At 37.8% G+C, this 14235-nt stretch overlaps 1 protein-coding gene across 5 annotated transcripts in view; it reads left to right on the forward strand.

Moving 5' to 3' along the window:
• Positions 1-14235, forward strand: part of BICD1 (BICD cargo adaptor 1) — a 207936-nt gene that overhangs the window by 139083 nt on the left and 54618 nt on the right. For all 5 annotated transcript variants that reach the window (XM_036866753.1, XM_036866754.1, XM_036866752.1 and 2 more), the window contains exon 4: positions 3889-4314. In XM_036866753.1, the coding sequence (XP_036722648.1) occupies positions 3889-4314 (426 nt within the window). The remainder of the gene's footprint in view (positions 1-3888; positions 4315-14235) is intronic.

A 14235-nucleotide genomic window follows, 5' to 3' on the forward strand; every position in this document is an offset into this window, starting at 1 on the left:
AAATACCACAGATTTTTTTTCAAAGACATGATGATGGCTGGCTTTCAATCTCAAAATTGGTCTGAATGTTGCTTTGTACTGAAGCTTCCTATACAAAGTATACTCTTCCAGCCTGGTTTGAGGTTTCCCTAAATAGGAAAGCTACTAGAATTGTAAAATGTTTAGTTCAAAGAACTAGAAGATGCTCTTCTTCTGAAGTTCCATTTTCCTGTTAAATGTTGATTATTTTCTAAATAATTGTTTAAATAGCACTTCTTACTCCATATGTAGCTTCTATATATTAGTTTGTTTCCATCTCTCTTCACTACAATATAAACACCTAAAACAGGGGCTGGCCCATTGTAGGCATTAAGTATTAATAAATACTTGTTGAAATAATGAATAAACTTTTTTTCTTTATCTTATATCCACAATTCAACTTAGAGAGGAAATTAAAATTTAAGATTATTATAATTAACCATACCAATTTTTATTTGTGATCCTACACCAAAGAGTTGACTCTGAAAACTTTAGCCACATTCCTCTGTGTGCTGATTTGGTTCTGTGTCTAAAATAAAATTAGACCCAACCTTATAAATATGTTTTATACCTTTATACTTTTCAAACCAAAATATCTGAAAGAAGTGCAGTAAGCAGCAGTAGCCATAAAAAAGTGTCAAGTCAACTGTCAGTTCCCCAACAGACCATTAGAAAAATCTGTTGATGAAACAAAGCTGTTTGTTAGACCTCTGCGGTAAGATAGCAGCTCAACAGAGCCTTAGTAGTATCTCAAAACAGGATGTCAACAAGAAGGATATTCATAGGATTTGAGGATCTGGACTGGTAGGTCTCACATGGTGGGTAAGTGGTTGGGATAGACAGAGTTTATGACATAGCTTTGAGTTGGGAGGTACAATAAAGTGAGGGTCTTGATTCAAGTCTTGAGGAAGCTGTTTTAGTTGAGTCTTATCTTGCAGGAGCAAGTTTTTCCCTCAAGCAGCTAAGTTTTTTATGCCTAGTCCAGTATGAGTTAACATAGAGGCAGGACCCAGTACTGCTTAACATAGGACAGGAAATCATGCTCAAGTTTTAGAGATGTGATGGCAGGAGAAATAATAAATTTCATGTCCCTAATATCTCACATATTGAGCTAAAGCACTCAATATTTGTTATCTAAGCATTGAAAACCCTAGTTTTCAATTAATAATACAATCATTTTTATTATGAAGAATATTTCCTCTAGGGATATATTTCTATCAAGTAATAATATCATAAGAGACCCTGGGATCAATTCAGTTTGATTTCATTTAACCAGTATTTCAGGGGTAGCTTTCTATGAGGCCATGTACTTTTTAAGGACAAAAAACATGGTCACTGGCTCAAAGAGCTCATGGTCCCAGTAGGGAAGGCAGGTAATAAACTCAGCCATCCATGTAATTGAAGAGTAAAGCTATGTGTTAGGTTTGGCAATACAGGTCCAAATTAAGATCTTTAGAGTTCTAAATAAAACCCAAATGGAAAACAGCAAGAAAAAAAAAAAAGATCCTAATATTATGGTACTTATTTCCAACCCTCATTAAAAATAGAATTACTAAACTATGAAGGTGCTATAATGAATCACAACAAAGTACTGATTTTTCTCATGTTGACTGATGCTTTCTTTAACATATCAAATACCAATTTTTAAGTGCCTTCTCATTCTATTTCTTGGTGCCTCCACTTTGCTGGGGCTCTAATCATATGATAAAGCCTTGCAATGATGGTACAAGAAAGGAGTGATCTGTTTGCCTGAGTGTGTCAACAAAGACTTCAATTAGGATCAGAGTCTTGACTTGGGTCTTGAATGATGAATAAGAGTTTTCCAGATGACTGTCTTTGCCTAGGCAGAGAAACATGAAACAGCTGGGTGAATAGGAACCACATTTGAGAGAGTGGAATGAGTGAAGCTGCCCAGCTAGAAAGAGATCAAGTCCCTAAACACAGTTTATTATTAGTATCTAATATCATAATTGATGTTGTTATATTTTTTTCTATATTTTTTTCTATTTTATTTTTTCATTCACAATAGTTTATTCAGCAAATACTTATTAAAAGCAGAATTTTTTTGAAACACTATGAAGGAATACTGAAACACTGTGAGGGACACCTGGGTGCATAAAAAGTATTTCCTCTAAGTAGTTGTGGAGAATATTTATTAAAAATATTTATTAAAAGGTGGCATGTGGTAAGAGCCATGGAAAAGGCCCCAAAGAAGGCATTTGGGCTCAGAGTGGAGTTCTCTTTCACCTACAGACTTTCATGACCAAGAGAGTGTTTGAACAGGCTCTTATTTGGTTATAATTCAAAAGAGTAATATATTGATAACAATATATATGTATTATTTTTCTTAAAATCACCTTTATTCCCACCACTAAAGAACAACTGTTATTAACATTTTGTTAAATTTCCATTTGATCTCTTGTATTCCAGTCGTAATACATTATCCTTTTTCACTCAGTTGTATTTATTTCCTATATCATTACAAACCTATTGTTGACATCGTTTTGATAACTAAGATTATATCATATTCTTAAGAAATTATTTGTTCGAGGGATTATGGCTATGCTTTTTAAAAAAATTATCTCTTAGAGATAGATCCTAAAGGATGTGATATCTAGGGGTTAAAATAATCCAACTAGGGGAGTGAATGGAAATATAGATGAAAGAAGAGTAGACAAGAGTTGATGATTGTTGAAGCTGAGTGGTGGGCTCCTGGGGGTTCATTGAATTCTTCTTGCTACTTGGGTATTTTTACGTTACCCACAATAAAAAGTTTTTTAAAAAAGAAAAACATCTCATCATGTGATGGTAAAAATATGTGGTAGATTTAGATTGTTCTCAATTCTTTACTCTCTCCCTCTGCCACGTAACCTGGCAGTGCCCTAGAAAGGGCAGAGTAAATTGGCCAGCTCCATTGACCTTGGTCTTAGTCATGTGACTCTCTGACCATTGGAATGTTAGCAGACATGATGGAGCACAGATTTCAGACATACTACCTTGGTTTGACTAATCCCCTTACCTTCATGCCCCAGGAAGCGTGACCCTTCAAGTTTGGTCCTAAAACAAGACATGTGCAGCTGACCTGAACACAGTCTGAAGCCTGAAGCCAAGTCTATCCAACTGGCAGCCTGAAGCAGAGCTGCTGGTGCTGGCACACAATCACCTGGTTATGTGGGGATCTTTCTTGCAGCTTTGCTTGTGTAAGAGATCTTCCGCCAGTTTCCAGTTGGTTTTCTGTGAGAATTGTTCCACATGTAGATGTATTTGATGTGTTTGTGGGGGGAGGTGAGTTCCATGTCCTCTTACTCCACCATCTTGATCCACTTCCATGTATTTTTTTGTTTTGGGGTAATTGGTACTGTTATTCCAGATTCTATCCTTAAGCACATGAAGTTTTTCTTTGCTTTCTCATCTTACTCTCAAACATATTTTATTGAGATTATATTCTTATTGTGATCTTTTAACTAACTTAGCCCTGAGTATAAAAATTTCCTCGTTATTAATAATTAAATAAAACAAAGTAACAGTGATGATAAACATCTTTTCTTGGATTGCGAATATTCTGATAAACTATTACAAAAAAATATTCTTGATTTATTAAGTGAACAGTGCCCCCTTTTGACCACTGGACTCTGTAAAAGAAATCCTAAGAGAGGTACCTTTTTCATCTCTGCTAGGAATTGAATTTATATGTATGGATATCTAAAGAAACCATCCTGTGTTACCTTAATGGTGTATATACCGCGTGCTTTTCAGATTTATTTTGTAGCGTTTTAATTTTTAAATGTTAGGTCCACTAGAGTGTTTAATGGCAGTTTTGTTAGACCCAAATTTTAGTTTTATGAATCTTCTGTATCGTATCTGATTCAGGTTGAATACGAAGGTTTAAAGCATGAGATTAAGCGATTTGAGGAGGAGACGGTGCTGCTGAACAGCCAACTGGAAGATGCCATCCGGTTGAAAGAAATCGCTGAGCACCAACTGGAAGAAGCCCTTGAGACCTTAAAAAATGAAAGGGAGCAAAAGAACAGCCTGCGGAAGGAGCTCTCCCAGTACATCACCCTCAATGATAACCATATCAGCATTTCAGTCGATGGACTCAAGTTTGCAGAGGATGGAAGTGAACCCAACAATGATGACAAAATGAACGGGCATATCCACGGACCCCTTGTGAAACTGAATGGAGACTATCGGACTCCCACTTTAAGGAAAGGAGAGTCTCTACACCCTGTTTCTGACTTATTCAGTGAGCTGAACATCTCAGAAATACAGAAATTGAAGCAGCAACTTATGCAGGTAAGAACTTTGTTTAGGGCTGTTAGAGTGAATATTTTGTAAGTTACGTTAGTGTGTTGTGGGATTTCTTATTGTCACATTTTAGTTCCAGATTATTTTTTTAAATATTCTTTAACTAGCAACTTTGAAAGTACAATAGTTTAGAAAGACACAAAAGAGGTGTTGAAGAGAAATCTCTCATTTGCATTGCTTTACGAAATTTATTTCTTAGATAAATTAGATAACAATCGAGTGTGAAGGGAGAAAAGACAGCATCTTGATGCATTTCTCACAAAAGAATTCAAAAGCTTTATACACAAGAGAAATGACAGAAAATGAAGTTTTCTATCACAAGCAACTCTATGTATAGCTTCAAGATAAATGGTTATACTTCACAGCAATATTTTAAGCTCTAAAAGACATGAAGGACATGAGGACATGGGGAGGGGGAAGGGTAAGCTGGGACAAAGTGAGAGAGTGGCATGGACATATACACAATACCAAATAGATAGCTAGTGGGAAGCAGCCGCATAGCACAGGGAGATCAGCTCAGTGCTCCGTGTCCACCTAGAGGGGTGGGATAGGGAGGGTGGGAGGGAGACGCAAGAGGGAGGAGATATGGGGATGTATGTGTATGTATAGCTGATTCACTTTGTTATACAGCAGAAACTAACACACCATTGTAAAGCAATTATACTCCAGTAAAGATGTTAAAAAATATATATAATAAATAAATAAATAAAAGACATGGACTTTCTATATACAAACTAGCAGGATATCATAGGATTATGATCATATGATTAAAAATACAGAACAGGTATAAATCTGAAACCAAGGATTTCTTCTTCGTACATGAGCTAGGCCTTAAAGTTTTAGCATCTTCAAATCAAATGTCTTGGGGAGAGTCCCGCGAGCCTATCTCACTGTGAAATGGCTTTCTAATGTAGTCTTGCTTCCCGACCATACATTAATCCAGTGATGATGGAAATGTTGTCTGAGGAGCAGCATCGCCACCACCATCATCACCTGTGGGCTGCTGAGGGACAAATTGTTGGGCTCCCCACAGATCTACTGAGCCAGGCATCTGCTTCAACAAGCTTGTTAGGTGACAAGTTTGAGGCTTGCTCTTCGATCTGTTATCCCACCAAGGTTCTTTGCATAAAGCTGATAATTAAAGGCCTTAAGACTCTGGCAATCACTTTTTTTTATAGCAAACAGGGCTTATAATTTTCTATCTATCTATTTATTTATTTATGGCTGTGTTGGGTCTTCGTTGCTGCGCGTGGGCTTTCTCTAGTTGCGGCGAGTGGGGGCTGCTCTTCATTGTGGTGTGCGGGCTTCTCATTGTGGTGGCTTCTCTTGTTGTGGAGCACGGGCTCTAGGTGCTCGGGCTTCAATAGTTGTGGCGTGTGGGCTCAGTAGTTGTGGCACATGGGCTTAGTTGCTCTGCTGCATGTGGGATCTTCCCGGATCAGGGCTCGAACCCGTGTCCCCTGCATTGGCAGGCAGATTCTTAACCACTGCACCACCAGGGAAGTCCCAGGGCTTATAATTTTCTGCCTCTACAGAAATAATGACTGAAAATGTAATTAGCAGAAGTAAATGAGACTAGAGAACCAACGAAATTAATATATTATTAGGCTTATTTTTAATATTATATCAAAAGTTAACATACCCTTTAACTTTTTTTAATATTTATTTATTTATTTATTTTTGGCTGTGTTGGGTCTTCATTGCTGTGCGTGGGCTTTCTCTAGTTACGGTGAGCAGGGACTACTTTTCGTTGAGGTGCACAGGCTTCTCATTGCGGTGGCTTCTCGTTGCAGAGCATGGGCTCTAGGCGCACGGGCTTCAGTAGTTGTAGCACGTGGGCTCAGTAGTTGTGGCACATGGGCTCTAGAGCGCAGGCTCAGTACTTGTGGTGCATGGGCTTAGTTGCTCCGCGGCATGTGGGATCTTCCCGGCCATGGACTGAACCCTTGTCCCCTGCATTGACAGGTGGATTCTTAACCACTGCGCCACGAGGGAAGTCCACCCTTTAACTTTTAACTTTACCTGCCCAGTGCTTTTGGCTGCTGAAAGAGAATTAGTGAGAATTCATTTTCTCAGTGTTCAATTTGAATCAAGGTAAGAGGGTATGGCCACTGGAAGAAAATTAATTTCATATAGATTTACCTGACTGCAAAGTGCAGTTCTGTGTAGGTAATACTTTTCCATGTCTTTTTGCTCAGTTTATACTAATACAACCAGGTGGATAGAAAACACATTTCTTGTGAAAAAAATTTTATGTGACATATATTTACAAGAACGTATGCCCTCAAATTGAATAGAATTAATGTAAAATTTTTCTTAAACTATCATGTTGGTTGCTTTAGGATAAAAATTTAGTGGGTTGAAGCTTTTGTTTTTTCTTTTTATTTTGGTGGCAGTGTAGAGTATATGAGGAAGAGGGGGTTTTATGTGTAAACAGCTCAATAGTTTTCAACCAGGTCAACTATTGGTTGAAAGCTCAGAGCTGTTCTCAGTTTTAATCCTAAATGTAATCTGAGCTGGGGAATACAAAAGTCCAAAAGAGAGGAGTAGTTTAATCAAAAGAATGGTGGAGAACAAGTTCTCAGCAAGAGAGTTGTTCTCAATGGGAACCACCTTGCAGCATTTGGGGTGGGATAGTTCCTCATTGTCTGAGTCCGTCTGATGAGTTTCAGGAGGTTTAGCATCTCTGGTCCCAACCCATTAAATGCTCATTACATCTCCTCATAGACGTGGTGACCAAAAATGCCCCACACATTTCAAATGTCCCAAGGGTCAACCTCTAGTCGAGAATCATTCTTAGAGGGACAGCACTTTACTCTCCCATAAAATGAGGATACATTGTACCTTCTTCAAAGTGTCACGAAGGTTTCTGAGTTAATGTACACAGAGTGCTTAGAACAGGGCCAAGCACATGATAAATGCTCAATAATTATGAACTATTATCATTATTTCAACTCCACAGTGCCTTTAATTTGTTAAGCACTCCATTTATTTAGCTATTATTAATATAATTAACTGTTATTGTTGGATGATTAGCTCAAGAATAGTCATCTCAGATGGGAGTAATGTGGTTGCTGGTAAGTCTCAGGGTGTGAGACAGTCTGAAATGGGATATTCATTCAGCAAGAAGTTAGAGTGAGAAAAACTTGGCTGGATAAACCTTCCCTCAATATATGAGAAAACTGTGTACCTTTGAATCTTTCATTAGCACTTAATTAATGCTGACAGTTTATAAAGATGTAGAGGGACACAGGAAGGGCCTTATGTCCCAAAGTTTGCTCTTAATTTAGTTGTAAAAAACAGGCTCCACACAGGAAGGGCTTTGCAGTGTCCAGTCTCACACTCGGAACACTAACTACTAATTTTGTTGTAGGCAAAGTAACCACCTCTTCTCTTGTAATCAGCATTTTTTGTAATATATCTCATTCAAACTGTTGAATACAAGTATAGCAGAATGTATCTTCTCATGCATAATTTCTTTATAATCTGAGTTTTTCCTTAGCTATGTGTCCCCCTTGTGTTTAATTCATATAAGTAAATTATAAAAACATTACAGGAGGGCTCCCCTGGTGGCGCAATGGTTAAGAATCTGCCTGCCAACGCAGGGGACACGGGTTCGAGCCCTGGTCCAGGAAGATCCCACATGCTGCAGAGCAACTAAGCCCGTGCACCACAAGTACTCAGCCTGTGCTCTAGAGCTCGCATGCCACAACTACTGAAGCCCGCATGCCTAGAGCCCATGCTCCACAACGAGAGAAGCCACTGCAATGAGAAGCCCGTGCACCGCAACAAAGAGTAGCCCCCACTCGCCACCACTAGAGAAAGCCTGCACACAGCAACGAAGACCCAATGCGGCCAAAAATAAATAAATTTTTTAAAAAATTACAAGATACATTGCCTAGAAGTTATTGCAGTTGGTGTTGATGTGAATGAGCCTTGAAAATAATATGGCAGTTCTAATAAACAACACTTACGCACACCTTGCAGCACATACCATGTCAGTACCGTTGTTTTGGACCTCCTGAGGGAGCAATAAAATGCACTTTCACTATGATTATCTGGAACACTTGGGGCCAGATGTATTTTGAAATTAAATATTCAGAATATAGAAAGTGTAGGCATGGAGAAAATTTCCCCTCTTCCCTTCTAGGTTCTTCGGCTGGCCTAAAAATTAAATTGAAGACAGATTAACAAGAGAAAAACAAATTTAATTTCGTCTATAGAAGGGCAGAGGCAGGAATGTAACACCCTATACCAGGGAATATGCAGCTTTTAAGATTTTCTTTCTTAGGATTAAAGAAACCCTTTGAGGGACTTCCCTTGTGGTCCAGTGGTTAGGAATCTGCCTTCCAATGCACGGGACGCAGGTTTGATCCCTGGTTGGGGACTAAGATCCCACATGCCGTGGGGCAACTAAGCCTGCAGGCAACAACTAGAGAGCCTGCGTGCAGCAACTACTGAGCCCGCGAACTCTGGAGCCTCCCCACCTCAACTAGAGAGAAGCCTGTGCGCCGTGATGAAGAGCCTGTGTGCCTCAACTAAGACCCAATGCAGCCAAATAAATAAATAAATAAATATATATTTATGCTTTAAATATACTTTTATATGTTTTTTTAAATCAGTCCAAAATAATACTTTAAAAAATAAAATAAAGAAACCCTTTGAAAACAGCATACCTGAGTCAAAGCCTATCAGCCTTTTCTTATCTTACAAGATTCCATCTATGCATGTAAATTATGTTTTCCCCACTAAGGATATTTACTTAACCTGGTTCCGAAAAGAAAAAACTATGTTTATGCCTTGGGTATCAGGAATGTTGGGTGAATTGCTTCACTTCTCTGAGGTGCATTTATAAAAGGGAAGGTGAAAGGTGATAAATTAGCCCCATCACTAGTCTCTATGATGCCTTTGTTGGAATTAGGGAAAAAAAGTCCCCTTCCTCAAGATATCATACTGCCATCTGCTGGAAAATGGTAATAATATTGATAAATATAAAAACCTACACTGACTACAATTTAAATAGTGCCTCCTAGAATTGGATCACCCTCAAAACCCAGTTATTTCAAATAGGTTATAATAATAATAATAATTCCCAGTGACAAGTACTTTAGTTCATTTTATTAGAATGAAAATAAGTAGATCCTGCCTGGGAACACTAAATAAATTACATAATCTATTTAAAGGAGTCTCTATGCTTGTGCTAAAATTTCTACCTTTGACAAATAGCCTCTGTTTAACTTCATATCACAGAGAGTCAGACTAAGCAGGAGAAAACTCTTTGCATTGTTTTCTTCAGTATCATACTGGCTATACAATTTCACATATAATGTGAGAAAATAGTAATATTTCTGTAAAACTAAAATTTATAAGTTTTGTTGTATCCTCGTGGATGTGGAAGAAATAAAGATCCATATTGTGTTTAGATATACTCTATTAAAGGCAATTTAAATTTTTCCTATAATGATGGTAAGTGGTCAACTTGCTGCATGTCCCATAAGAGTTAAAAGCTATTTGTATATATTTGCTTAATTGGTGGATGCTTATAACCCAGGTAGATAGTGTTATCCCCATTTTACAGATAGGGAAACTGAGGCACAAATATGTTATGTCATTTGCTCAAAGCCAAAAGCCTAGGAAGTGGATTGCTACACAGAGAAAGAGAGAGATTCAAACAAATGAAATATTATCTGTACTTAACAAAGACTCACAGAATATTTATGGGATGAAATTAGTAAGACAAGATTGGTCAGTTCCTAGTTTTTAAAACTTAATGTGACAAATACAGTTTCTTAGGACAAAGTCGACAACTTAAGTTGTCAAACTATTGTAAACTTTACAGTTAAAGATTACCTTTAGGGGCTTCCCTGGTGGCGCAGTGGTTGAGAATCTGCCTGCCAATGCAAGGAACACGGGTTCGAGCCCTGGTCTGGGAAGATCCCACATGCCGCGGAGCAACTAGGCCCGTGAGCCACAATTACTGAGCCTGCGTGTCTGGAGCCTGTGCTCTGCAACAAGAGAGACCGCGATAGTGAGAGGCCCGCGCACCGCGATGAAGAGTGGCCCCCACTTGCCACAACTAGAGAAAGCCCACGCACAGAAATGAAGACCCAACACTGCCATAAATAAATAAATAAAAATTAAAAAAAAAAAAAAAGCTTTAGGCAAACACATTTCTCAGAAGCCTTACTTTTTTTTTAATCCATCTGGCAGTAACCATAATAAGAGCATCCATAATCACACGACAAGGGATGAGTCTATGTAGTTATTTTTTAAGAACACCTTTATGGCAATTATTCACATACAATCCACCCACTTAAAGGGTACAATTTGGTGTTTTTTAGTATAGTCACACAGTTGTCCAATCACCACCACAGTCAATTCATTACACCAAAAGGAAACTATGTACCCATTAGTAGCCACTCCAACCGCAACCACTAATCTACTTTATGTCTCAGTAGATTTGTCTATTCTGGACACTTCATTTAAGTGGAATCACACAATATGTGGTCTTTTGTGTCTGGCTTTTATCACTTAGCATAATATGTTCAATTCATGTTGTAACATATAGTAGTATTTCATTTATTTTTATTGCCAAATAATACTCTATTATATAGATATACGACATTTTATTTATTCATTTATCAGTGATGGACATTTGAGTTGTTTGCACTTTTCAGCTATTATGAATAATGCTGTTATGAACATTCATGTACAGGTTTTTATGTGCACTTATATTTTAATTCCCTTGAGCATATACTTAAGAGTGGAGTTGCTGGGTCGTAGGGTAACTCTATGTTTCGCCTTCTGAGGAACTGCCAGACTGTTTTCAAAGCAGCTGAACCATTTCACATCTCCACCAGCAGTGTATGAGGATTCTGATTTCTCCACATCCTCACAGACATTTATTTGCCTCTTGAACATAGCCTAATTGCCCTGGCTAGAACTTCTAGTACAACACTGAATAAAAGTGGCAGGAGCAATCATTTTTGTCCAGTTCCTGATCCTAAGAGGAAAGCATTCACCATTAAGTATGTCATCTGTGGGTGTTTTGTAGATGCACCAGCAGGTTCAGGAAGTTCTCTTCTATTTCTAGATTGTTGTCTGTTTTCATCATGAAGGGGTATTGAATTTTGTCAAATGCTTTTTCTGCATACATTGAGATGATCGTGTGGTTTTGTCCTGTGTTCTATTAATACAGTGTATTATATTTATTGATTTTTGCATGTTAAGTCAACATTGCATTCCTAGGATAAACCCCACTTGGTCAGGTTGTCTAACACTTTTTTATATGTTGCTGGATTCAGTTTGCTAGTATTTTGTTCAAGATTTTTGTGTCTATATTCATAAGAGATACTGGTCTATAGTTTTCTTTGCCTGGTTTTGGTATCAGAGTAATACTGGCCTCATAGAATGACTTGAAAAGGCTCCCTCCCCTTCTTTTTTTTTTTTTTAAATGGGTAAATCCATAGGACAGAAAGCAGATTAGTGGTTTTCTTTTTTTTTTCCTTTTTTAATTATTTATTTATTTATTTATGGCTGTGTTGGGTCTTCGTTTCTGTGCCAGGGCTTTCTCTAGTTGCAGCAAGTGGGGGCCACTCTACATCGTGGTGCGCGGGCCTCTCTCTATCGCGGTCTCTCTTGTTGCGGAGCACAGGCTCCAGACGTGCAGGCTCAGTAATTGTGGCTCACGAGCCTAGTTGCTCCGCGGCATGTGGGATCTTCCCAGATCAGGGCTCGAACCCGTGTTCCCTGCATTGGCAGGCAGATTCTCAACCACTGCGCCACCAGAGAAGCCCTTTCTTTCTTTTCTTTTTTTTTTTTTTTTTTTTGAGTCTTTGTCCAGCTGACTGACTTTTGCATATACGTGTGTGTGTGTGTGTGTGTGTGTGTGAGAGAGAGAGAGAGAGAGAGAGAGAGAGAGAGACAGAGAGAGAGAAGAGATTCCTTCTCACCACACTCTCCAAAATATATTACCTTCTTTTCCAACTGCTGGATTCCCTCACCTTGTGTTTCTTGGTTGTAGGCTGATCTTTTTTCACAGCTCTCATTCATCAGGGCACAGATTTGCCAGTGTTACTTCACTTCAAACAGAGAAGAATAAGTTATTTATTTCTGAGTTCTATTTTACATACTCATACTATGTATAACATTCCAAAACTCACACCAGTCATTCAGGTGTCAAATTGAAAGTCAGATGACCAGGATAAAGACTTTATGGAAATTAATAACTCATAAAACAGCTTTTATTTCTTTTCCTATAAAAGTCCTAATATAAACATGCAAATTCTGCTGTCTTTTGTTCCTTCACAAAAGAATCTATCAGTACTCAATACATGTAAATGTGTTTATTTAAAAGGTAAACACTCAGCAAAATTAAAAATAATTTCTATGGTGGTCCAATGGGTAAGACCCCACGCTCCCAATGCAGGGGGCCCAGGTTCGATCCCTGGTTGGGAAACTGGATCCCACACGCATGCCGCAACTAGGAGTTCGCATGCCACAACTAAGAATTCCGCATGCTGCAACTAAAGATCCCGTGTGCTGCAACTAAGACTTGGCGCAGTCAAAATAAATAAATAAATAAATATTAAAATTGTCCCCCTCCCTCCAACCGTCATTCCAACTGCCTTTAAAAATAATAATAATAATAATAATTTCTATGGGATGGGATTTCGCTGGCGGCCCAGTGTTTAGGACTCCACGCTTTCACTTCAGGGGGCAAGGGTTCGATCCCTGGCCAGGGAACTAAGATCCCACACACATGCCGCAACTAAGAGCCTGCATGCTGCATGACCAAAAAATAATAATAATAATAAAAATTTCTATGGCACATAATTATAACAATAATAATAATATATATTGTGTACTTACAGCAGACTACAGAGTTTACAAATTATGCATTCAAGTTTTCTGGCAGAACAACCAACCCTACTATGCAAAGTAAAATCTTCAGTTTCAGATAGAAGACAGAGATTGTAAGAAGAGAAATAAGGCAACTATTCTTAGTCACTGTAGAAGATTATATATTATTTATATATAATTATAGAAGATTACAATTAACTCAGCAAGTCTCTCTTGAATACGTTCTTCACAAATGGAGATTAAAATATACACTTAAAATGAATAGTAATTTTAATCTTTAAAGTGATTTGCATTTAATAATTCAAAGTACCATGTATCTTAAATAGTTTAAGCCCTGCTGTCTGAAATCCAAATACAATTTAAGGTACTTCAAGCCTCAATAGCTGAGGGAAAATGTAATGCCAGAGTTATACAAAATTATCCACAATTTAGTTATCTTTTTTTGGAGGGGGAGGGCAGACCAACCTTAATTGTCCAGAAAAAATATATACACACACACACACCTGTATGTATGTATGTGTGTATTTACATACACACACATACATGTGTATGTGTGTATAAAATTTGGACTTCGTTCCCTATTCAAATGATTCCACCAGAAATGTATTGAGTGTGGAAATTAGTACTATATGTGGAACATATACATATGAAGGAGACAGTGTTCTATTTGATGTTTTCTGGAGGTGCTATCATGAAGAAACTGGTAGACATACTTTGGGGCTTAGAAAATGTTTATGTTAAATGGGAATTGGCAAAGTCCAGGTTGGACACTCTCCTAAAGGCATTATCTCATTTATCATAACACTTTTGCCTCTAAAACAAACCTGAGACATGTTCAGTACATTTTGTTCTCGTCCAGTTTTTAGTTTTATCCAAAAGTTTTTCCTATTGAAGAGCTTTTTGAAATCAGCTATGTGTATTGTATTCATGTATACTAATCAAATGATATTTAGACTTTTCAGAGCAAATTTACTTAATTTTTAAGAGAAAAAGAAAAAAAACAGTCCATTTCATTGAGATTGTATACAATACAAATAATAGAATATT

The sequence above is a fragment of the Balaenoptera musculus genome, chromosome 10 (assembly GCF_009873245.2).
Source record: "Balaenoptera musculus isolate JJ_BM4_2016_0621 chromosome 10, mBalMus1.pri.v3, whole genome shotgun sequence".
NCBI lineage: Eukaryota > Metazoa > Chordata > Mammalia > Artiodactyla > Balaenopteridae > Balaenoptera > Balaenoptera musculus.